The 24,364-nt window shown below is 38.7% G+C and overlaps 1 protein-coding gene across 2 annotated transcripts in view; it reads right to left on the bottom strand.

The window, feature by feature from the left end:
* MRC1 (mannose receptor C-type 1) overlaps window positions 1-24,364 on the bottom strand; it is a 1,874,292-nt gene that overhangs the window by 749,841 nt on the left and 1,100,087 nt on the right. For both annotated transcript variants that reach the window (XM_044064625.1, XM_044064626.1), the window contains exon 19: window positions 21,836-21,936. In XM_044064625.1, coding sequence (XP_043920560.1) covers window positions 21,836-21,936 — 101 coding nt within the window. The remainder of the gene's footprint in view (window positions 1-21,835; window positions 21,937-24,364) is intronic.

The raw sequence follows: 24,364 nt of genomic DNA, 5'->3' as shown, positions 1-24,364 counted from the left end.
GCAGTGATATGAAAGGACATTATCAGGTTTTCTCTTTGAGCTATGTCTTCTACACCTATTTTCTTTAAACATTTCTCAGTTTAATGTTTCCTGCTCAGTTATTCTTTCTCCCATTTCTATTTCTGATTTCTTCAAGCTTCACACAATTAACTTGGTTATTTAATACTATGTTTCCAATATTTTTCATTTGTTCTAATATATTCTTCCAAAGTGCCATTTATTTTAAACACAAGTGTATTTGATCAATTTTTCCTTCTAGGTGCCTGGAAGCCATCTCCTAAATTGATGCTAAATTGATAATTCGCTTTTCAGCAGAAAGTGCAACTCCATTTAAAACATGCTGGTAAACTCTAATACAGATATAAGCTGCTGCATGTGGGGCCATTACCTCTTTTTATATATAGTATGTTGATTAAGTACAGTCTATTAATTTTAACTATTTTACAGCTATTTCTGGACCTATAGTAAGATCCAGCTCTAACTTAGACTGATACTATTCGCATTAATGTTATGCGGTATAAAGAAGCTAACCTATTACATATAGCAACTCGGAGCTGTTTTTTCTCAAAGCGGAGTGCATGTTAAACCTGCTTGTCTGGTGGTCATAACCTCATGCCTGAATGTGTCTCACTCTGATTGTATGTTTATTTCTAGGAAGCTTCCCCTCTAAATAATTAATACAGAATCTTCACCCAGAAAGAAGAAACCCTGAACTCTGTGCCCAAAGACACCTACCTGGGGATTGAGCCACCTTACTTAAGGTTAAGACCTGAAAACTGTATTTAAGTTATAAATACTGTATTTTTGCGCTCTGGGTCTAAAGGCACCTCTAGTTTGCACCCCATGGCTTTCTGACTCCCTATAAATAACTAAAACGCAAGGAACAGCCCTAGCAGTTAGAATGCTAATATTTAACCCAGTTTAAACTCTTGTACATAGTATTTTCCCTAGGTTCTCCCTCACTAATAGTCTAAAACCCATGCACCAGTTTAACTGAAAATCAGGTTAAGTATATAGTGCTACTTTTACTTCTATTTTATTTTAAATAAAATAAGTACATAAATAAGACATAAATAAGTAAACATATTTTTATCTAACACAAATACTTACCTTAGCCCACCACTTGTTTGAATGTCTGAGCCCTGCTCCGCTCGCCCTCACTGCATTCAGGCTCACTCCGCACCCCTCCCTGCCCCCAATTTCCACCCGCCCCCAGTACCTCTACATTTATAGGTACTTAGCCACACCCCTATTACTATAACCTATCACCTTTTCTATCATTACTCCCTCCCTCCTGACTTTACTCCCTATCAGCTTTCAACTATCACTACCTCTCCACCCACCTTACTTCCTTTCATACTTATCCAATCTTCTTCTGTTCTTTTATTTTACAAAAGGTAACCACCTAACTACTCACTGCCATAATGTTACAATACTCCTTACTACCCACCCTCCTTGTAACCTATATCCTTACTTTGTATGAAAATCAACAGCTCACCAGGTACCAGTTTCCTGTAGGACACACTATGCCCCTAGATGAAAAACTACCCATCTTCAGTTATACATTAAACCAGGGCACCAAACCAGGACACACTTTATCTTCATTCTCACTCCTACAACGTAATAACCCCCAGCACATCAGTACTAAATCCAAATTATATAACAAACTTTTAAACAAACTCAAGAGGCTCAATACTGAGTACAGACTAAGCCTTATACTCAGTGGAGACATATACCCTAACCCAGGCCCAACTACCCCCAACTCACCTTCTAATGGTGACTGTTACCACAAGAACATAATCAATAGACCAACTAACTCCCTCTTGGTATGTCATCTTAATATTAGGAGTATTAACAAAAAAGTACATGAACTGCATGCCCTCCTAGCTGTCTATTCCCCTGAGATACTATGTCTATCTGAGAATTGGCTAAAACCTTCCACTACCAATAATGAAATTCTACCACCTGGGTATAATCTACACAGGCTGGATCGGGCTTCTAGGAAAGGGGGGGGTAGCTGTTTTCTATAAATCTGAGCTGAATGTAACCACAGAAGTAATTCAACCACTTCAGATCAATAACTCTGAAATACTAGCTACCAAATTTCAACTCAACAAAAATAAAAGCATTAACATTATTTGCATGTACATTCCCCCAGGTAACAATGTAGCCACACTCGAAGACACTCTCCACTGACTATCCTCTCAGTACCCCAAGAAACCCTAGTCCTGGGAGACTTTAATATTGACTGGGGTTCCTGTTCCTCAAAATCCCCCTCCACCCACATCAACCTCCATGCATTCACTCAAACCACAGTGACCCCTACCAGATTAGGCAAACACACCCAAAAAGAAAGTATACTGGATTGGATACTTGTAAATAGTAACCCCCAAATGTACACTGCAGGTACCCTCCCCGAGGATCTAAGTGATCATCTCCTTACCTACATAGTTAAACAAAAAGCCATTATCCCACAACAACCCTTGCCCAGGAAAGTCAGAAGCAAAAGGGTCCTTGACTCAGACAAACTTCAACTGGAACTTAACTCCTGCAACTGGTCTAAACTAAAGCATCTCCCCTTAGAGGAGGCTGTCACCTATTTTAACAATAAATTTCTTGAAATTCTAGACTCACATGCTCCTGCCCGCCTAAAGCGAACAAAAGGTAAAAACGTATCTTGGCTTTCCAAAGAATCAAGACTACAAATAACCTGTAGAAATAAACTCTGGGCTACCTAGCGCCATACCAAAGACCCCCATGATCATAATAAATACAGGCATGCTAGGAATGAAACTAAAAGACTTGTCCTACAAGATAAAAAACATTACTATTGTAGGTTACAGATGACTAATCAGAACAATCCTCAAAAGTTCTGGGCTGGGATCAACAAGTTACTGTATCCTGGTAAAACATCGACACCTAGCCCTGCTGCCACCTCTAATAAACCCCCAGAAGTGGTCGCAAATAGTTTCAACCATTTCTTTACTGAGACTATTTAAGCTCTTGCCATCCAACTACCTCCTAGTTCCCCTGACTATAATACCACTAACTCTAATAGCCAAAATTTATTCAGCTTTAAGCCTGTGTCAACTTCCTTTATCCGCAGTCTGATCAAAAAACTAAAACCCACCACACTCTCTGCTGACCAACTCCCAGCTGAATACCTGCAAATGTCAGCTGATGCCATTGCCTATCCAATCTCTATTCTAATCAATCACACCATATCAGAAGCCAAAATTCCTATCATCTGGAAAACGTCCTATGTTATTCCCTTACATAAAGGAGGTTCCTCTACTGAATACTCAAATTATAGGCCCATAGCCATACTCTCTCCATTTGCTAAGATTATGGAGAAATGTATACATAAACAATTCATGCAACACCTAATACAGAATCACCTTATGGTTGATACCCAGCACGGCTGTTGCCCACATCATAGTATTACCACAGCCCTATTGTCCTTCACTAACACCATTAACAATAACTGCAACAATAATCGTACTTCTTCTGCCCTCTTCTTGGATCTTTCCAAGGCATTTGATATGGTTGATCATCAACTAATGATTAGGACCCTGCAAACCCTCTGCCTAGATCCCAAAGCCCTTCTTTGGTTTACATCCTATCTTAATAACAGACAACAGGCTGTCCTCTGGCAGAATAAGCTCTCTAATCTATTACCAAACACTACTGGCATACCACAAGGATCCATATTAGGACCACTACTGTTTTCCATCTTTATTAATGACCTCCCTACTATTATACCAAACATCAGCTGTATCCAGTACGCTAACGACTCCAATCTGATCTGCTCAGCTGTATCTCCCACTGATTTAGATACCCAGTCTACATTCACTGCCATAGAAAATTGGCTCCCCAAGCGTCGTCTACTACTTATCCCAAAAATACTAAAATGCTCGTATTCCCACCAACCCAAAGGTCTGTACCCTGCTCCTTCACCACAAATGCAAAACATGGGACAGTCATTTCCCCCGGCCCCAATACAAAATTACCGGGTGTCATTATATTCAATAACTTAAAATTTGACCACCATGTAAATCAGACAATCAAGAGCATCAATAAAAAATTTGGGTCATTCTATAGAATCAAAGCCTTCCTCACCCCTCCAGCTAAAATAGCCATTGCTCACTCCCACCTACTTTTGACACTCCTATAAGCCTCCCCCTTCTAGCCAATATAAATAAATCTGAACTTAATAGACTAACAACCTGTTATAATCACATTGCCAGGTTTGCTACAGGCCTGTCATTCAGAACCCACCACTGCATCAACCTCAAACAGCTTGGATGGCTGGAATTTCCTAATCGTATCAAGTACAATCCGCTGATAATGGCTAACAAAATCCTCTACAACCCAGACAATACTCCAGCCCTTAGAAATTCTATCCTCCCCCATAACACACGACTGCTCCAGTCATCTAATAAGCTACAAATACAGACAACTAAAATTAAAAATGCAGCTGGCATGGCGCTATTTGCAAACTCTGTAAGTAGAATCTGGAACATACTTCCAGCTGGCATGACCATGCTCACCTCCCTATGACAATTTAAAGCCACAATTAAACAACATCTGGCATTAAACTGGCTTTGCCAGTGGGACAAGCCTGGCTAAGCCAACAACATGAATGTAATGTACCTAGCTAATAGCTATTGTTAACTTCTCCTGACTATAACCAGGGTAATTTCTATCCTGTATACTTGTTTATTCAGTGCTTAACTATGTACTTTTGGAAATAACCTACATGTAAATTTGTACTATTTTAGTCTGAACATATTTTTATATCTGCATTTTTATTTTTATCTGCATTTCTTTTTTTATATTATTTTTATTTCCATGTTTTTCATTTTGTTTTGTACTTGTTTGGAGCTTATCTCCTCGGTCCTCCGCTGTAAATGGACTTTGATCCAGTCGGACTATCCCGGTCAACAAATGTAAAATAAAATAAAATAAATGCTGCAAACAAGTCTACTTCTTGCTGAATAGTCTTGAAATTCTTCTTATCCACAACTTTACCTCCTCCTTTCCTAGCTGACTTTTTCCTATTTTTCCACAGACATCCTCAGAGCAACTGTGAGGATGTGGCTCTCCTGCAGACTAAAGTTGCCTCTCCAATGTCCTGCTCCCTAATGCTACAGCATTTTTTAACCTGCATGCACATATTAGGCCAAAGTTAAACCAGTCTCCCACACATGACACCTAAACAATATTGCATTCATAATACAAATCACAGAAGTGTAGTAACTGAAGTTTTACTTCTACTCTATCGTGTCAAACTGTACTTCAGTTGTTAAATGTATGATTATATCATTTTAAGTAGAGTTGCTGCTACTGAGATTTGTCTGCATACATCAACTGGACATAAGCTGATTTAAGTATATTTCCTTCATTTTATTGTGGTTGTTATAACTTGGGGACTGATTTCTCAGATCTAGCTCTGTTGAAACTGTCTTGTGTGTGTGTCTGAAGCTCTGCACTAGTTGTTAAACTGCTCTGAAATTCCTTTAAGTGTTAATTAGCTTGGGGGGTTTTCTGATAACTTTAAAACCTGTGTTGGTTACATCTCTGGTAATCATTTTAAGTAGAGTTGCTGCTACTGAGATTTGTCTGCATACATCAACTGGACATAAGCTGATTTAAGTATATTTCCTTCATTTTATTGTGGTTGTTATAACTTGGGGACTAATTTCTCAGATCTAGCTCTGTTGAAACTGTCTTGTGTGTGTGTCTGAAGCTCTGCACTAGTTGTTAAACTGCTCTGAAATTCCTTTAAGTGTTAATTAGCTTGGGGGGTTTTCTGATAACTTTAAAACCTGTGTTGGTTACATCTCTGGTAATCATTTTAAGTAGAGTTGCTGCTACTGAGATTTGTCTGCATACATCAACTGGACATAAGCTGATTTAAGTATATTTCCTTCATTTTATTGTGGTTGTTATAACTTGGGGACTGATTTCTCAGATCTAGCTCTGTTGAAACTGTCTTGTGTGTGTGTCTGAAGCTCTGCACTAGTTGTTAAACTGCTCTGAAATTCCTTTAAGTGTTAATTAGCTTGGGTGTTTTCTGATAACTTTAAAACCTGTGTTGGTTACATCTCTGGTAATCATTTTAAGTAGAGTTGCTGCTACTGAGATTTGTCTGCATACATCAACTGGACATAAGCTGATTTAAGTATATTTCCTTCATTTTATTGTGGTTGTTATAACTTGGGGACTGATTTCTCAGATCTAGCTCTGTTGAAACTGTCTTGTGTGTGTGTCTGAAGCTCTGCACTAGTTGTTAAACTGCTCTGAAATTCCTTTAAGTGTTAATTAGCTTGGGGGGGGTTTCTGATAACTTTAAAACCTGTGTTGGTTACATCTCTGGTAATCATTTTAAGTAGAGTTGCTGCTACTGAGATTTGTCTGCATACATCAACTGGACATAAGCTGATTTAAGTATATTTCCTTCATTTTATTGTGGTTGTTATAACTTGGGGACTGATTTCTCAGATCTAGCTCTGTTGAAACTGTCTTGTGTGTGTGTCTGAAGCTCTGCACTAGTTGTTAAACTGCTCTGAAATTCCTTTAAGTGTTAATTAGCTTGGGGGTTTTCTGATAACTTTAAAACCTGTGTTGGTTACATCTCTGGTAATCATTTTAAGTAGAGTTGCTGCTACTGAGATTTGTCTGCATACATCAACTGGACATAAGCTGATTTAAGTATATTTCCTTCATTTTATTGTGGTTGTTATAACTTGGGGACTGATTTCTCAGATCTAGCTCTGTTGAAACTGTCTTGTGTGTGTGTCTGAAGCTCTGCACTAGTTGTTAAACTGCTCTGAAATTCCTTTAAGTGTTAATTAGCTTGGGGGGTTTTCTGATAACTTTAAAACCTGTGTTGGTTACATCTCTGGTAATCATTTTAAGTAGAGTTGCTGCTACTGAGATTTGTCTGCATACATCAACTGGACATAAGCTGATTTAAGTATATTTCCTTCATTTTATTGTGGTTGTTATAACTTGGGGACTGATTTCTCAGATCTAGCTCTGTTGAAACTGTCTTGTGTGTGTGTCTGAAGCTCTGCACTAGTTGTTAAACTGCTCTGAAATTCCTTTAAGTGTTAATTAGCTTGGGGGTTTTCTGATAACTTTAAAACCTGTGTTGGTTACATCTCTGGTAATCATTTTAAGTAGAGTTGCTGCTACTGAGATTTGTCTGCATACATCAACTGGACATAAGCTGATTTAAGTATATTTCCTTCATTTTATTGTGGTTGTTATAACTTGGGGACTGATTTCTCAGATCTAGCTCTGTTGAAACTGTCTTGTGTGTGTGTCTGAAGCTCTGCACTAGTTGTTAAACTGCTCTGAAATTCCTTTAAGTGTTAATTCGCTTGGGGGTTTCTGATAACTTTAAAACCTGTGTTGGTTACATCTCTGGTAATCATTTTAAGTAGAGTTGCTGCTACTGAGATTTGTCTGCATACATCAACTGGACATAAGCTGATTTAAGTATATTTCCTTCATTTTATTGTGGTTGTTATAACTTGGGGACTGATTTCTCAGATCTAGCTCTGTTGAAACTGTCTTGTGTGTGTGTCTGAAGCTCTGCACTAGTTGTTAAACTGCTCTGAAATTCCTTTAAGTGTTAATTAGCTTGGGGGTTTTCTGATAACTTTAAAACCTGTGTTGGTTACATCTCTGGTAATCATTTTAAGTAGAGTTGCTGCTACTGAGATTTGTCTGCATACATCAACTGGACATAAGCTGATTTAAGTATATTTCCTTCATTTTATTGTGGTTGTTATAACTTGGGGACTGATTTCTCAGATCTAGCTCTGTTGAAACTGTCTTGTGTGTGTGTCTGAAGCTCTGCACTAGTTGTTAAACTGCTCTGAAATTCCTTTAAGTGTTAATTAGCTTGGGGGTTTTCTGATAACTTTAAAACCTGTGTTGGTTACATCTCTGGTAATCATTTTAAGTAGAGTTGCTGCTACTGAGATTTGTCTGCATACATCAACTGGACATAAGCTGATTTAAGTATATTTCCTTCATTTTATTGTGGTTGTTATAACTTGGGGACTGATTTCTCAGATCTAGCTCTGTTGAAACTGTCTTGTGTGTGTGTCTGAAGCTCTGCACTAGTTGTTAAACTGCTCTGAAATTCCTTTAAGTGTTAATTAGCTTGGGGGTTTTCTGATAACTTTAAAACCTGTGTTGGTTACATCTCTGGTAATCATTTTAAGTAGAGTTGCTGCTACTGAGATTTGTCTGCATACATCAACTGGACATAAGCTGATTTAAGTATATTTCCTTCATTTTATTGTGGTTGTTATAACTTGGGGACTGATTTCTCAGATCTAGCTCTGTTGAAACTGTCTTGTGTGTGTGTCTGAAGCTCTGCACTAGTTGTTAAACTGCTCTGAAATTCCTTTAAGTGTTAATTAGCTTGGGGGTTTCTGATAACTTTAAAACCTGTGTTGGTTACATCTCTGGTAATCATTTTAAGTAGAGTTGCTGCTACTGAGATTTGTCTGCATACATCAACTGGACATAAGCTGATTTAAGTATATTTCCTTCATTTTATTGTGGTTGTTATAACTTGGGGACTGATTTCTCAGATCTAGCTCTGTTGAAACTGTCTTGTGTGTGTGTCTGAAGCTCTGCACTAGTTGTTAAACTGCTCTGAAATTCCTTTAAGTGTTAATTAGCTTGGGGGTTTTCTGATAACTTTAAAACCTGTGTTGGTTACATCTCTGGTAATCATTTTAAGTAGAGTTGCTGCTACTGAGATTTGTCTGCATACATCAACTGGACATAAGCTGATTTAAGTATATTTCCTTCATTTTATTGTGGTTGTTATAACTTGGGGACTGATTTCTCAGATCTAGCTCTGTTGAAACTGTCTTGTGTGTGTGTGTCTGAAGCTCTGCACTAGTTGTTAAACTGCTCTGAAATTCCTTTAAGTGTTAATTAGCTTGGGGGTTTTCTGATAACTTTAAAACCTGTGTTGGTTACATCTCTGGTAATCATTTTAAGTAGAGTTGCTGCTACTGAGATTTGTCTGCATACATCAACTGGACATAAGCTGATTTAAGTATATTTCCTTCATTTTATTGTGGTTGTTATAACTTGGGGACTGATTTCTCAGATCTAGCTCTGTTGAAACTGTCTTGTGTGTGTGTCTGAAGCTCTGCACTAGTTGTTAAACTGCTCTGAAATTCCTTTAAGTGTTAATTAGCTTGGGGGTTTTCTGATAACTTTAAAACCTGTGTTGGTTACATCTCTGGTAATCATTTTAAGTAGAGTTGCTGCTACTGAGATTTGTCTGCATACATCAACTGGACATAAGCTGATTTAAGTATATTTCCTTCATTTTATTGTGGTTGTTATAACTTGGGGACTGATTTCTCAGATCTAGCTCTGTTGAAACTGTCTTGTGTGTGTGTCTGAAGCTCTGCACTAGTTGTTAAACTGCTCTGAAATTCCTTTAAGTGTTAATTAGCTTGGGGTTTTCTGATAACTTTAAAACCTGTGTTGGTTACATCTCTGGTAATCATTTTAAGTAGAGTTGCTGCTACTGAGATTTGTCTGCATACATCAACTGGACATAAGCTGATTTAAGTATATTTCCTTCATTTTATTGTGGTTGTTATAACTTGGGGACTGATTTCTCAGATCTAGCTCTGTTGAAACTGTCTTGTGTGTGTGTCTGAAGCTCTGCACTAGTTGTTAAACTGCTCTGAAATTCCTTTAAGTGTTAATTAGCTTGGGGGTTTTCTGATAACTTTAAAACCTGTGTTGGTTACATCTCTGGTAATCATTTTAAGTAGAGTTGCTGCTACTGAGATTTGTCTGCATACATCAACTGGACATAAGCTGATTTAAGTATATTTCCTTCATTTTATTGTGGTTGTTATAACTTGGGGACTGATTTCTCAGATCTAGCTCTGTTGAAACTGTCTTGTGTGTGTGTCTGAAGCTCTGCACTAGTTGTTAAACTGCTCTGAAATTCCTTTAAGTGTTAATTAGCTTGGGGGTTTTCTGATAACTTTAAAACCTGTGTTGGTTACATCTCTGGTAATCATTTTAAGTAGAGTTGCTGCTACTGAGATTTGTCTGCATACATCAACTGGACATAAGCTGATTTAAGTATATTTCCTTCATTTTATTGTGGTTGTTATAACTTGGGGACTGATTTCTCAGATCTAGCTCTGTTGAAACTGTCTTGTGTGTGTGTCTGAAGCTCTGCACTAGTTGTTAAACTGCTCTGAAATTCCTTTAAGTGTTAATTAGCTTGGGGGTTTTCTGATAACTTTAAAACCTGTGTTGGTTACATCTCTGGTAATCATTTTAAGTAGAGTTGCTGCTACTGAGATTTGTCTGCATACATCAACTGGACATAAGCTGATTTAAGTATATTTCCTTCATTTTATTGTGGTTGTTATAACTTGGGGACTGATTTCTCAGATCTAGCTCTGTTGAAACTGTCTTGTGTGTGTGTCTGAAGCTCTGCACTAGTTGTTAAACTGCTCTGAAATTCCTTTAAGTGTTAATTAGCTTGGGGGTTTTCTGATAACTTTAAAACCTGTGTTGGTTACATCTCTGGTAATCATTTTAAGTAGAGTTGCTGCTACTGAGATTTGTCTGCATACATCAACTGGACATAAGCTGATTTAAGTATATTTCCTTCATTTTATTGTGGTTGTTATAACTTGGGGACTGATTTCTCAGATCTAGCTCTGTTGAAACTGTCTTGTGTGTGTGTCTGAAGCTCTGCACTAGTTGTTAAACTGCTCTGAAATTCCTTTAAGTGTTAATTAGCTTGGGGGTTTTCTGATAACTTTAAAACCTGTGTTGGTTACATCTCTGGTAATCATTTTAAGTAGAGTTGCTGCTACTGAGATTTGTCTGCATACATCAACTGGACATAAGCTGATTTAAGTATATTTCCTTCATTTTATTGTGGTTGTTATAACTTGGGGACTGATTTCTCTGCTCTAGCTCTGTTGAAACTGTCTTCCCACCCTCCCTGTTCTTGGATGTAGTTTAAATTTGGTGGCTTTTGCAGTGCCCCCACTGTAGATTTGATCTAGGACACTCCCCAGTCCCTTCTCTTTACCGCATTCTCTCTAATAAACCCTTTCTGCACTTGCTTTTAGTCCTTTTTAATTTAATTACATTTTTTTCATACTGTGTGTGGACTAATATTGCTACATACTCAAGTGTGCCAGCTTGCACTGCATGTGAATTGTTTTTATAGCATTTACTGTCTGTTTTTTTCCTCGTCTCTGGAAAAAAAAAATCTCTTGTTTTCTTGCCTTATTGAACTAGAGTAGTCCAGTTTCAGAGTTGCTGATCCCTGGGCTTTGTTTTTAGTTCCTGTTACTGATCCATTGCCTTATTAGGGAGGAGGGAAGTTTCTTTGCTTACCAGTGGGAGTGGGAAGCACTGAGCAGCCTTTCTGTCCGATTTGGTGAAGTTTCAGCCAGAAACTAGTAGTCCATTGGTCGTTTTGGGCCAATTCCTAGCTCCTTTCAGCCCCTGCTATAAAACACGCTAAACACGCTGCTTTTCCAGCTTGTACCAACTCAGCACAGATCCTCGTGGTGGCCTGCAGAGTGATCCAAGCAGCAGAGAGCTAAAAGAGTGACTTTCTACCAGATATAAGTATTTTTGTGGCTTTCCCACTGTTATTTAAGCTAGCGACTGCATTTCGCCTGTTTTACTGCTACTTTAAGTGATTTCTGCATTTTACACTGTTTATTGCACTTTAAGTTACTAATTGTTGCAAATTGTTTCTGTAGGCTACACACTAAAGTGCTAGCCGATTTACAGCATTTATAGCATTTACTGTCTGTTTTTTCCTTGTCTCTGTAATAAAACAAAAAAAATCTCTTGTTTTCCTGCCTTACTGAACTAGAGTAGTCCAGTTTCAGAGTTGCTGATCCCTGGGCTTTGTTTTTAGTTCCTGTTACTGATTCATTGCCTTATTAGGGAGGAGGGAAGTTTCTTTGCTTACCAGTGGGAGTGGGAAGCACTGAGCAGCCTTTCTGTCCGATTTGGTGAAGTTTCAGCCAGAAACTAGTAGTCCATTGGTTGTTTTGGGCCAATTCCTAGCTCCTTTCAGCCCCTGCTATAAAACACGCTAAACACGCGTTTTCCAGCTTGTACCAACTCAGCACAGATCCTCGTGGTGGCCTGCAGAGTGATCCAAGCAGCAGAGAGCTAAAAGAGTGACTTTCTACCAGATATAAGTATTTTTGTGGCTTTCCCACTGTTATTTAAGCTAGCAACTGCATTTCGCCTGTTTTATTGCTACTTTAAGTGATTTCTGCATTTTACACTGTTTATTGCACTTTAAGTTACTAATTGTTGCAAATTGTTTCTGTAGGCTACACACTAAAGTGCGCTAGCCGATTTACAGCAATTACTGTCTGTTTTTTTCCTTGTCTCTGTAATAAAACAAAAAATCTCTTGTTTTCCGCCTTACTGAACTAGAGTAGTCCAGTTTCAGAGTTGCTGATCCCTGGGCTTTGTTTTTAGTTCCTGTTACTGATCCATTGCCTTATTAGGAAGGAGGGAAGTTTCTTTGCTTACCAGTGGGAGTGGGAAGCACTGAGCGGCCTTTTGTCTGATTTGGTGAAGTTTCAGCCAGAAACTAGTAGTCCATTGGTCGCTTTGGGCCAATTCCTAGCTCCCTTCAGCCCCTGCTATAAAACACGCTAAACGCGTGTAAGCGCGATTTAGCGCCGAGTTACCACTGTTGCACACAAGAGCAGCGGCGGTTAAACAAGGTTAAACTATTTGGGCCATCTAAATTCCACTCTTCCAATTTTCCCTTAAAACTACCTTCCTCGAGCTGTACTGCTGATCTAACCAGCATATCCTATAACTGAAAAGTTCATCTCTACTTGATTCCCAAGTAGACTATTCTCTATCTGTAAAGCCTAGCACTTACTCCTACAGTACTTGCACCTTGATAAAGCACTCTTATTATAGATAGTACCCCACCAGCCTAAAACCCACTTCGCCCGGAGTCCTTTGAAAGTCTCTTTATCTACTACTTCTAGTATGTCGAGGGATCAGTTGCTAGTGTCCTCTCCAGCTCAACTGGTGAACCTGGGAATATTGAGGCAATGTTACAACTGCCTCATGTACACAGACAATCCTCTCCTTCTCCCACAAAACACAAATACATGCGAGATGCAACTATACGGCCAAACTGGAGGCTGAGCTCTCTCAACATAGGACTGGCAAGACCAGACAGGAGGAGAAGGTAACCACACACAATACATACCCAGTCACACATGGTACCATCACAACTTCAAATCATACACATACTCACACAAAGACATACTGAGGCTCTGATCAAAAATTTACCAAAACAGCAGAGGCCACCAAAGCAGACACCCAAACAACTACCACCTCACGACCCAACACATGCAACACATAGACCACACAGTCAGAGTGTCAAACAGTCACAGCCCTTAAGGCCAAACAAAATGCCAGACACACTTGTCATTGGTGATTCCATAGTCAGACACACTGACGTCCCGCTCACCAGACTGAGTAAAGAGAAGGTCACAGTAAGCTGCCTGTCAGGCGCTAGAATCCGCCACATAACGCAAGCACTCAGGTCTCTCAACAGCAGGTACAAGTACGACTCAGTCATTGTCCACGCTGGTGTCAACGACCTGAGATGTACCTCCTTGGACTACATGAAAAGGGACATCGAGGAGCTCTCTGATTATGTAGCCCAGGCAGGTATGACCCTGACCTTGAGCAGTATCCTACCTTCACCTAGAATGATGCCACAATACAGTGATAAGATGATCAGCTTTAATAATTGGCTTAAATTCTGGTGTCATTCAAAGGGGATCCAATGTCTGTCTGCCTGGGATGACATGCTGGACAAGCCACGCTGCCGCAAGGGACGGCTTGCACCTGTCACCCTGGGCTTCCGGATATTGGCAAAGGCTCTTGCCACCCCCATAGTGCCTTTTTAGGCAAGGCTCAAATTCTAAACCTACCACCCTAGAACACCAAAAGGAAAAAAACTAAGGGTAATGCTGCTCAATGCCAGAAGTCTCAATCTCAAGATGCACGACTCGAGGCCCTTCTCAATATGGAGAACATCGATGTCTGTGCTGTGACAGAAACCTGGTTCAAGGCTCCTGAGAGCACCCCAGCACTAACAGGTTTCACCTCATATCATGCGCCCGCCCCAAAATCCGGACAACACTAAGAAAGGAGGGGTGTCCATATTCATAAAGGACACCCACACCTCAAGGTTGGTGGCAACGCATGATGCATCGGAGACCATCCAGGTGCAATTAACCATAGGCAAGACTGCTCTGCAATTTGTAGCATGTTACAGGCCACCCTCTCAAACTCAGGAACCTCACATGGCCTTCCTGAAAACATTGGAGGGATAAATGTATCTCCAAACACCATCATACTAGGTGACTTTAACTACCCTAATATAGACTGGGAACACTACTCAAGCCCGAACACTCTAACCCAAAGATTCCTGGAGTTCATAAACTCAAATGCCATGGAACAACTAGTCACCATCCCCACAAGAGGAGAAAACATACTTGATCTCATCATCACGAACATGGGATCAAAATGTTCAACACCGAAGTATACCCCTCACTGGTGAGATCAGATCATAAACTAATCTCGCTGGAGGTCCTCATCCCGCCCCACCTGAAACAAAAAGACCACAGTGAAAAACTTCTCAAAAGCCGATTTCACACTTCTAAAAACTAGTGTGGTCTCCTTTAAGGCCCCTGAGCCAGTGGTAAACATTACTCAAACCGCTGAATCACTTACAAATGCCTTCTACCAGCACCTACAGGACTGCATGGATCAGGCAATCCCAAACAAAACTAAGACTCTCTGTACCAAAGGCAAGCGTCCAGTCTGGTGGACCCCAGCCATAAACAAGCTCTACAACAAAAGGAGGAAGCTACTACAAGATAGAGCAAAATCCTTGAAAGGTAAGACACCTTTGATCATTATAAGTAAAAACTAAGAGCTCTCATAAAATCATCCAAGGCAAATTTTGAGAGAAAAATCGCCAAGGACTCTAAAGAGAATCATAAGGCCTTCTTTAGCTATGTTAGAAACCTAGGAGGAAACTCCCAGATATGCTCAGAATTAGTTCAAAATGATGTGAAAATTACTGAACCTACACACATTGCCAACATACTGGCTGACAGGTTCAGTGCAAACTTCTCCCCCCCCAAAAGGAGAGATATCTATTCCAGAGGATTGTAGCCCCCCAAACATCTCCAACGCCTAGGTGAGAACTGCCCTCACTAAGGCAAAAAACACAGCATCCATGGGACCGGATGGTGTCCCCGGCTGTGTGCTTCATGAACTCAATGAGGAATTAAACCCACAGTTAGGACAGCTGTTTAATCTTAGCCTCACCTCAGGATACGTACCCAAGGAGTGGCGCACGGCGACTGTGGTCCCACTTCATAAGGGCGGTGCCTCCACAGACCCTGGAAATTACCGCCCCATTAGCTCGACAAGCCTTATCTGCAAAGCCATGGAGAGGATCATAATGGAACTCATAAATAAAGACATAGGGAACTTGCAGACTTTGGATCCAACTCAGTTTGGCTTTGTCAAAGGCAGATCCTGCCTCTTAAACTTGGTTGACTTTTTCGAGACAGTCACCAAGGCCATTGATGAGGGAAAGGCAGTCCATACAGCCTACCTCGACCTGGCAAAGGCCTTCGACACAATACCCCACTCAGGTATCATCGAAAACTCATCAGCTTGAATGTAAACCCATACATCACAAGATGGGTTGCAAACTGGCTAAGTGACAGAACCCACAGGGTCAGAGTTGCTGGAGCCATGTCAGACTCAAAGCCTGTCACAAGTGGTGTCCCACAGGGCTCAGTCCTGGGTCCACTCTTGTTCGGCATCTACTTTTCTGAAGTACAAGCAAACACAGGAGGGTTATGGCTGACAAAGTTTGCAGATGACTGCAAACTGGGCCATAGTCGAAACACATCTGACACAGATATCCTCCAGAAGGGCCTCACAGAAATGGATAACTGGTGCCAGAGCCATGGCCTGAAGTTAAACGCCAAAAATGCATAGTCATACCCTTTGGGAAAAACAAGGCTACCCCTAGCTACCATATAGGTGGCAATCCACTGAGCACAGAAAAGTCATCAGAGATCTGGGGACCCAGGTTGACAGTAGCCTTCGCTTGACACTCATGTTGCTAAAGTAGTTAGGAAAACCTTCTATATCACCCACCTGATCATGAAGGGATTCACATCTAGATCAAGGGAGGTCATCGTCCCCTGTACTCATCACTTATTAGACCTATGATTGAGTACAATGCCCCGCTCGAATGTATCTGACCAGACACCTGCTGCAGCTTGAAAGGCCCCAAAAGTTCCTCACCAAAAGGATAAAGGGTCTCAAAAATATGTCTTATGCTGCCCGACTGAAAGAACTCCAGCTCTATTCAGTCTCATACCGCTTGCTCAGAGGTGACCTGTGCCTGACATATAAGGTCATGTCAAACCCAGATTTGATGAATATGCTTCACCTCAAAAAATCTAGATCCCTCAGAACCACAAGGGCGGGAGACTTAAACCTTGACACGGTTATAAATAGAACGTGCTGGAGGGACAGATTCATCACCCAGAGACTCCCTATGCTGTGGAACAAAATCCCGGTACATGTGAGGCAGAGCACCTCTCTGGTCTTGTTCAAGAGGAATCTTGACCAATGGATGGGAGATTGCAGATATACCCCAGGGATTACTTCAGCGTCACTGCTTGACAGAGGCACAGCAAAATGATAGGCATAGTTTTTATTCAAACTAAAGGGGTGGCGAAAGCCACATAACTATGGGCTAGGCTTATAAATGCCCTTGGGCAGATAGCCTAGTATGAACCTATGAACCTATGAACCTATAACGGATTCTTTTTATGGTGTAGTATCTTGCAAGTTGATGTACTTCATATCACTTTTATGTTAATGTTTACCTTTTTCCTACCCACTGACAGCTCTGAAAAAAATATATATATATATATATATATATATATATATATATATATATATATATATATATATATATTATCTATGTATATACATCTCAGTAGCAATGCAGGCACAGGTACTACAAGCTGCAAAGGCAGAGATCCAAGAGAGAAGGCCAGAGTTTAATAGTAAGTATTGCTTTTTTTCTTATAAAGCAGTGTAATGTGTGTGTGTGTGTGTGTGTGTGTGTGTGTGTGTGTGTGTGTGGTGTTTGTGGAATTAATATATACATATATATATATATATATATAATATATATATATATATATATATATATATATATATATATATATATAATATATATATATATATATATATATATATATATATATATATAAAACTACTTATGCATCACCGAGATAAAATCTGGAAATACTACCAAAAATGCAAAACTCCCAACTCTCTTGTCGAATACAAGCAACTGCGAAATCAAGTAAAAAAAATAGCCACTGACCGCAAATCATACTACCTTAAACTTCAAAATAATCATAAAACCAACCCCAGAAAATTTTGGAATAGTATTTCATCAATATTATCCCCAGGCAAAAAAGAGAACCCTTGCCCTGACCCAGACACACCAGACCTCCACCTAGCTACCCAATTTAACTCCTTTTTCATTGACTCCATAGGCAAGCTCACCTCTTCTTTCCCTAACAACACCCCCCCAACTTAACTGATAACAAAAACTTAGCATCCATGAACCCTAAGTCCTCCCCTTTTACTCTCAAATCCATTCCTACCCACACTATAAAAAAGCTCCTACAAAAGTTAAAACTTTTCTCTAATGTCCCAGATGACATTCCATCCAAATTTCTCCAACTAGCTGCTGATGGCATAGCCCTTCCAATCAGCATCCTAATCAATTGCTCCATTCAGAAGTCCTATGTACCATGCCTCTGGAAAACAGATTTCATTACCCCCCCCCCCCCATAAAGGAGGTACAAACTGTTCAATCTCCAACTTTCCCCCTATTGCTCTTCTATCCCCTATCTCTAGATACTCGAAAAATGTATTCACCTCCAACTATCACCCTACCTATTGGACAACCAACTCCTAACTCCTACCCAACACGGGTTTATAACAGGGCATAGCACCACCACTGCCCTTCTTTCCTTCCTTAAAATCATTAACTCTGCTCGTGACTCTGGGAACATAGTTTCTAAGCTCCTCCTTGACTTATCTAAAGCTTTCAACACTGTCTCTCATGTGCTTCTGCTTTCTAAACTCTCCCATCTTAATCTCTCCTCTTTGCCTGTCAAATGGTTCTCCAGCTATCTCTCAGCCAGGGAACAAGCTGTAAAATGGAACTACTGCACTTCCTCTTTCCTTCATACTCCAACAGGTGTACCCCAAGGCTCTATTTTGGGTCCTTTACTATTTAACATTTTCATCAATGATTTCCACCAAAAGATCCCCAACACTAAACTGGTGCAATACGCAGACGACTCCACTATCATCTGCTCAGCCAAAACTCTTCCTTTACTAATAAACCTTATGCAAGAAGCCTTCTCCTCCACTGAGTCCTGGATGCTTGACAATCACCTAGCCCTAAATGCCTCCAAATCTAAAATAATGATCTTTACCCCTTCTAGACATACTGCTGCTGACAAAGCATCCTTCTCTATACTTAGCCTAAACAAAACAACTATTGAAATAGTTCCCCATAAAAAACTTCTGGGCGTTCTTATCGGTGACCAGCTAAAATTTGATATCTATGTACAAACCAATATTAAAAACACTCATCAAAAACGTGGTATGCTTTATCGACACAGGCGCTATCTTTCTCTGTCTTCTAGACAACTCCTATCTACCACCTACCTCCTACCCTCCCTTTTGTATGGAGCTCAGCTACTCTCTAACCTTCAATCATCCCTAAAATCTAAACTTTCCTCATATATAACAAAATTTCAAAGTTTGCCACAAGATCCAAATCCTCTACTCACCATTGCAACTCCCTACATGCTCTAAATTGGTTGGAACTCCCAAGCTACCTAATTTTCATTCAACTAACTACAGCACACAAGCTAATTTTCAAACCTTCTAACTGTCCATCACTCTCCTCTTCCCTAAAACTTCACCAGTTACATAGAACACTTAGATCCACAAATCAAAACCTCTTAGAACTTTACAAGCCAGGGCAACTTCTACTATCATTCTCCCTTGCCAGATTATGGAACTCTCTTCCCCCTTACATTAGAACCACCCCTAACCTACCATCCTTTATAACCCTTCTCCACTCTCACCTCTACTCACTCTGGGAGTGCTCCTGTACACATCCTACCTGATTCCTGATACCTACCCCTATTCTATTCTACTCTAATCTCTGCCACTGCTTCAATTCATCTTTCTAAAATTCCTTTGCCTAAATACATGTAGAGTATTAAATGAACATAAATTTATTGTTTTTGCTAATATCTTATAATTGATTGACTCAGCTCATATATTTCAAAATATGTAAAATCTTGCCTTGCTGTATATTGAATGTTGACCTGTTGTTCTCATATGTTGTACTAATACATTGTTTAATGTGTATGTGTAGACAAAAAAGTGGAAGCACAGAAATGAGTAAGTATATATATATATATATATATATATATATATATATATATATATGTGTGTGTGTGTGTGTACACATACACACCTACACATACACACACACACATATCTGCTGTCTATATATAACTATATAAATATGTATCTATATACATATGCACACACATACACACACACACACACTCACACACACACACACACACACACACACACACACAGACACACACACACACACACACACACACACACACACACACACACACACACACACACACACACACATATATATATATATATATATATTAGGTCTGCTTCAAAACATCTAAAACACATAACATCAAAGCCCCCCTGCACCCCCCCCTGTAAATTAATTATACCAACTCCAAGATCGCACTACAGTGGGAAAAAGTTAATTTCCTACCCCCACTGTATCAAGCCCTCCTACAGAAATGTAGTAAAAAGTGTGTTTGGTAGTTTGGTGTCATTATACATTGAGGGTCTATTATTTTCATGTGATTTGTAGTGTTAGATGTTATGAAATGTGACAGTATGGGTTTTAGATGTTCTGGTCTCAATGTTATGAAGTTAGATGTTATGGGTTTTAGATGTTTTGAAGGGGGACCCATATATATATATATATATATATATATATATATATATATATATATATATATATAAAATGTGCGTGTGTGGTTGTGTGTTTGCATATTTTTGTATATGTGCATGTACATATCGCAGAGTGATTTATAAATGCAAAATGGAAAGTAATAAAAATACAGTAAGTAATTATTTTTACTGCTGTCATGTCAAAGGAATACCTGCAAGCCTGTAACCCATAATGCTTATTTACTGAATTGTTTTTTCATTGGAATTAAGTGCACTTGAATTCATTCACAAAGTTTACTGCTTAGTCATAACTAAAACTGAGCCTTTATGGTAAAAATAATTTAGGAGTACCATCTATTAACAATTTGATAATGTTTTGGTAAAGTTTCCTGTACTTACAAAATGGAAAACAACAGCTAGCAACCAGAAACTAGGTAGAATGGGGCTAGCGGGTGAGTAACAAGGGTATGATCTGCATATTGTAGGCTTATGATTTCTTTATGGCATCCTGAAATGCTTAATTAATTCTCTGTGAATAGTTAATATACCATAGAATGAATGGAAATATTCACATAAGCACAGATAAACACTGCATTGAGTACTGCTAATAAGGCTGCTCAGTTTAAGTTATTGTTAAAGTCAGCACACTTTGCAGGAATGTGCTCTTCCTTTCTGAAACTGACTACCTGCTAACCTTGCCATTAAGTTCATTGCATCAATAGGTAAACCAACCCTCCATCCATCACCAGACACTGAAGTAAGTCTGAATGCATCAGATGGAGAATGTTGAGTACAGGCTGCAACAATTTCTTCAAGTTAAATACCATTTACTCAGGTGCTGCGGTAGCATTGTCGCCTCACAGTAAGACGCTGTCCGGTTCGATTCTCAGCTAGAGCGTCTTCTGCATGGAGATATGTGTGAATGGGCGTACCTTCATTGAAGGTTGTGTGTCAGGGCTGGTAACTCGACATGTAAAAATCAACTACCAATCATTAGCAGACCGGAGTTCCGCTGTGGCGACCCCTACCCGGGAAAAGCCGAAAGACTCAAAACAAAACAAATACCATTTACTCAGGAAGGAAAAGGTCTAGAGGCAAAGAAAAGGTAATAATAGCCACTGTGTGTGTATGTGTGGTATGTCTGTACAATAGTTTTTGCAAAGGTATGATTACTGTAGGTAAAGTAGCACTGAAAGATGTTGATTGAGAATGAGGCAGATGAACTCCCAGGAAATGAGCGATTATAGCTTTCTTCTCCAGCAACTCAGCATGAACTTATATGAATGTAGTAGGCACTGTTAAAAACTCAGAAGAGCAAAATTCATTTGCAATATGTTTTTAAGGCTAAGTACATTATATACAACATTTGTAATGGTACTATTTTAGTGTCATCATTGACAATGAGAATGAACTCTTTATGCTGAAATGAATCTAGGCAGTGGCATTACTCTCTTTTGCTTTTGTAGTGTGAGCACCTACTGATGTATTTATACAGGTACAAATAGTAATAACTCATAAATTATTACAACCATGTAACACTAAATACTGGGACATAATACAATCTTGAAATTAAAACAGCATAGTCTATTGTTTTACTGACCCATATCTTTGTATACCACAACACAGTTCTCATCATTATTTGCAAAGTTTGGTTCATTTGCATCCCAAGCTACGTAGGTTAATGGTGATCCATCCATCCACCTAAAAAAGTGAAATAAACAAAATTTATCAGTTAAGCTGTACTCCATTTTTATTTAACTTTATTTATACAATGTCCATCTGATATGCATTAATAACCAGCATTCATCAACTGGTTTACATTTTCAGCACACCTCTCAACTTCTTTTTTTTTTAAATATTTTTATTAGTTTTAAAACTTTTACAAAAAATGAAAATAAATACAAGATAAGAAACTTGTAAGGTACATCAATCCAAGAAAAAGAAAGTAAAGTACATTCTAAATTAATACAAACAGTTAACAACTTTTGAGTTATAGACAAGCAGTTATTGTAACAAGTACCTTACTCCTGATTGGGTAAAACATTCACTAGGGTGCCCCAGAAAAACATAATACAAATATGAATCAGGCCTCCCAAGAGGAGGATAACTTTAATCAGCTAATACTTAGTATCTTAGTACTAACCTATGAACCTATGAACCTATGAACCTATATACTATTATATAAAGTATAAACTGTTAACTGTTTTGGGGGTACACCACCTAAACTAAACTATACATGTCCTAAAAACCTATTTACACCATATTTACAATATATTTACATTACAATATATTTAATCTCTTAAAGCTTTGCATGTGCCTATTGTTACTTCTCGAATCATGATCTCTTTCTCATCATCATGATTCGAGAAGTAACAATAGGCACATGCAAAGCTTTAAGAGATTAATTATTTCCTATTGCAATCTTGACACGAAGATAAAAGAAGTAATTAGGAAGAATTGGAATATTTTAACAGTAGATGATAAAATAACAGAGATAGTGGGTGATAGACATAGTTTTGCACATAAGAATATGAAGTCACTTAAAAGGTTGTTATGTTATGAGAGTGAGGGTTTTAAACCTATTGATTCTGTGAGAATAGGAACTTTTCCATGCAGGAGTTGTAACCAATGTACTTCTATATCTGGCAATAACATCTTTACACATCCTGACACTGGGAAGATTTATCGTATGAATTTGTATGCTGATTGTAAATCGAGGGATATCATATACATTGCTGTGTGTCAGACTTGTTCATGCTTTTACATAGGCATGACAAACAGAAGTCTGAGGAAACGCATCAGAGAACATGTATATGCGATACACAAAGAAAATAAATCTAATGCCTTAGCTAATCATATTTTACAGCAAAGGTACATCACAGAAATTTAGTTTCACAGTATTAGAATTAATAAGGAAAACCAATATGCTAGGTAACATTAGGAATTACACTGAAGAAAAGGAAAACAAATGGATTCTAAGGTTACAAGGACATAAAGGGTATGGTTTGAATGAACGTGTGACACTTAAGCCTTTTTGGCAGCACGTTCCTATGTACATTGAGTTAATATAATATAAGTGTGATGTTTAGTTATTATTTAATAATGTGCTTTTTATACAATATTTTATATGTGTTGTAATAATTTTATAGAGAAGCATTTATAATTGCCTTTTTAATGAATAATTGATTTAGTTTTATATTAATTGATTTACATTTCTGATTGGTTGAATATGGTTTTTGTATAGTATTTAAATGGTTAGATTTTATGGCAGTTATTTAAGTCTGATGAAGTGTTCTTGAAACATGAAAGCGCTTACTTGCTGCAGCATTAAAGGTTTTTATCAACTTTATTTGGTCATGTTGAGCCTCTTCTGTTCTTGGACTATTGGATTTTGTACACTGGTGGAAGGCTCTTTACTCAGTGCCGCTTTGTTGGTTTATACATTACAGAAAGCATCATTTTCTTATACAGTTATTATTACCCCCTTTTATATATAATTGCTCTTTTGCTAAATGTCTAGGTCCATGTATATACTGTTTGCCAGGTTGGTCTTCTATACAGTTGTTTCATGTCATATCCATTTGTGCCTATGTCACATTTTACATAACTTTTTTTATTTTGAAAGCCCTCAAACAGAACAAACAACCTCCCAAAAAACCCTCCTAAAACCTATAAACTTAACAATACACACAACACTATGCACATCTTCAAATACTGAAATTTTTGCTTCCTAATAAGAACATAAGATCTAAGTTGATAGCTACACAGACAGGCTAAGGTTAACCAAAAAGAAAGGTTAGTCATGCCAAGACACACATTACAGCCTGTTCAATTAGTAAGTGTTATTTGATTTTGTATATCTTTATAACTCTCCCAGTTAAGAAAACACTTGAATGCTTTCCATAAGCACTTTCTCCAAGCCATTTCTCTTTATCAAATTGTCTTCTAGTGACATGCAAACCAGACACAAAATTGCTAAGGGTACCTTGTTTATCAGGAAAAAAGCCTTACGATACACTTGTTACTGGATAATGCCTAGGGCTTTTACCCAGTCATTTCCTTATGCAAGCATAGGAAAAATCACACTGATTTTTCTTTTGTCATTCTCTCTTAACCAGACCCTTCTGTT

Source organism: Protopterus annectens, chromosome 3.part0, assembly GCF_019279795.1.
Source record: "Protopterus annectens isolate FY-2018-M chromosome 3.part0, PAN1.0, whole genome shotgun sequence".
Lineage (NCBI taxonomy): Eukaryota > Metazoa > Chordata > Ceratodontiformes > Protopteridae > Protopterus > Protopterus annectens.
The sequence above is the reverse complement of the archived record's forward strand: the minus strand, read 5'-3'. Positions and strand labels throughout refer to the sequence as shown.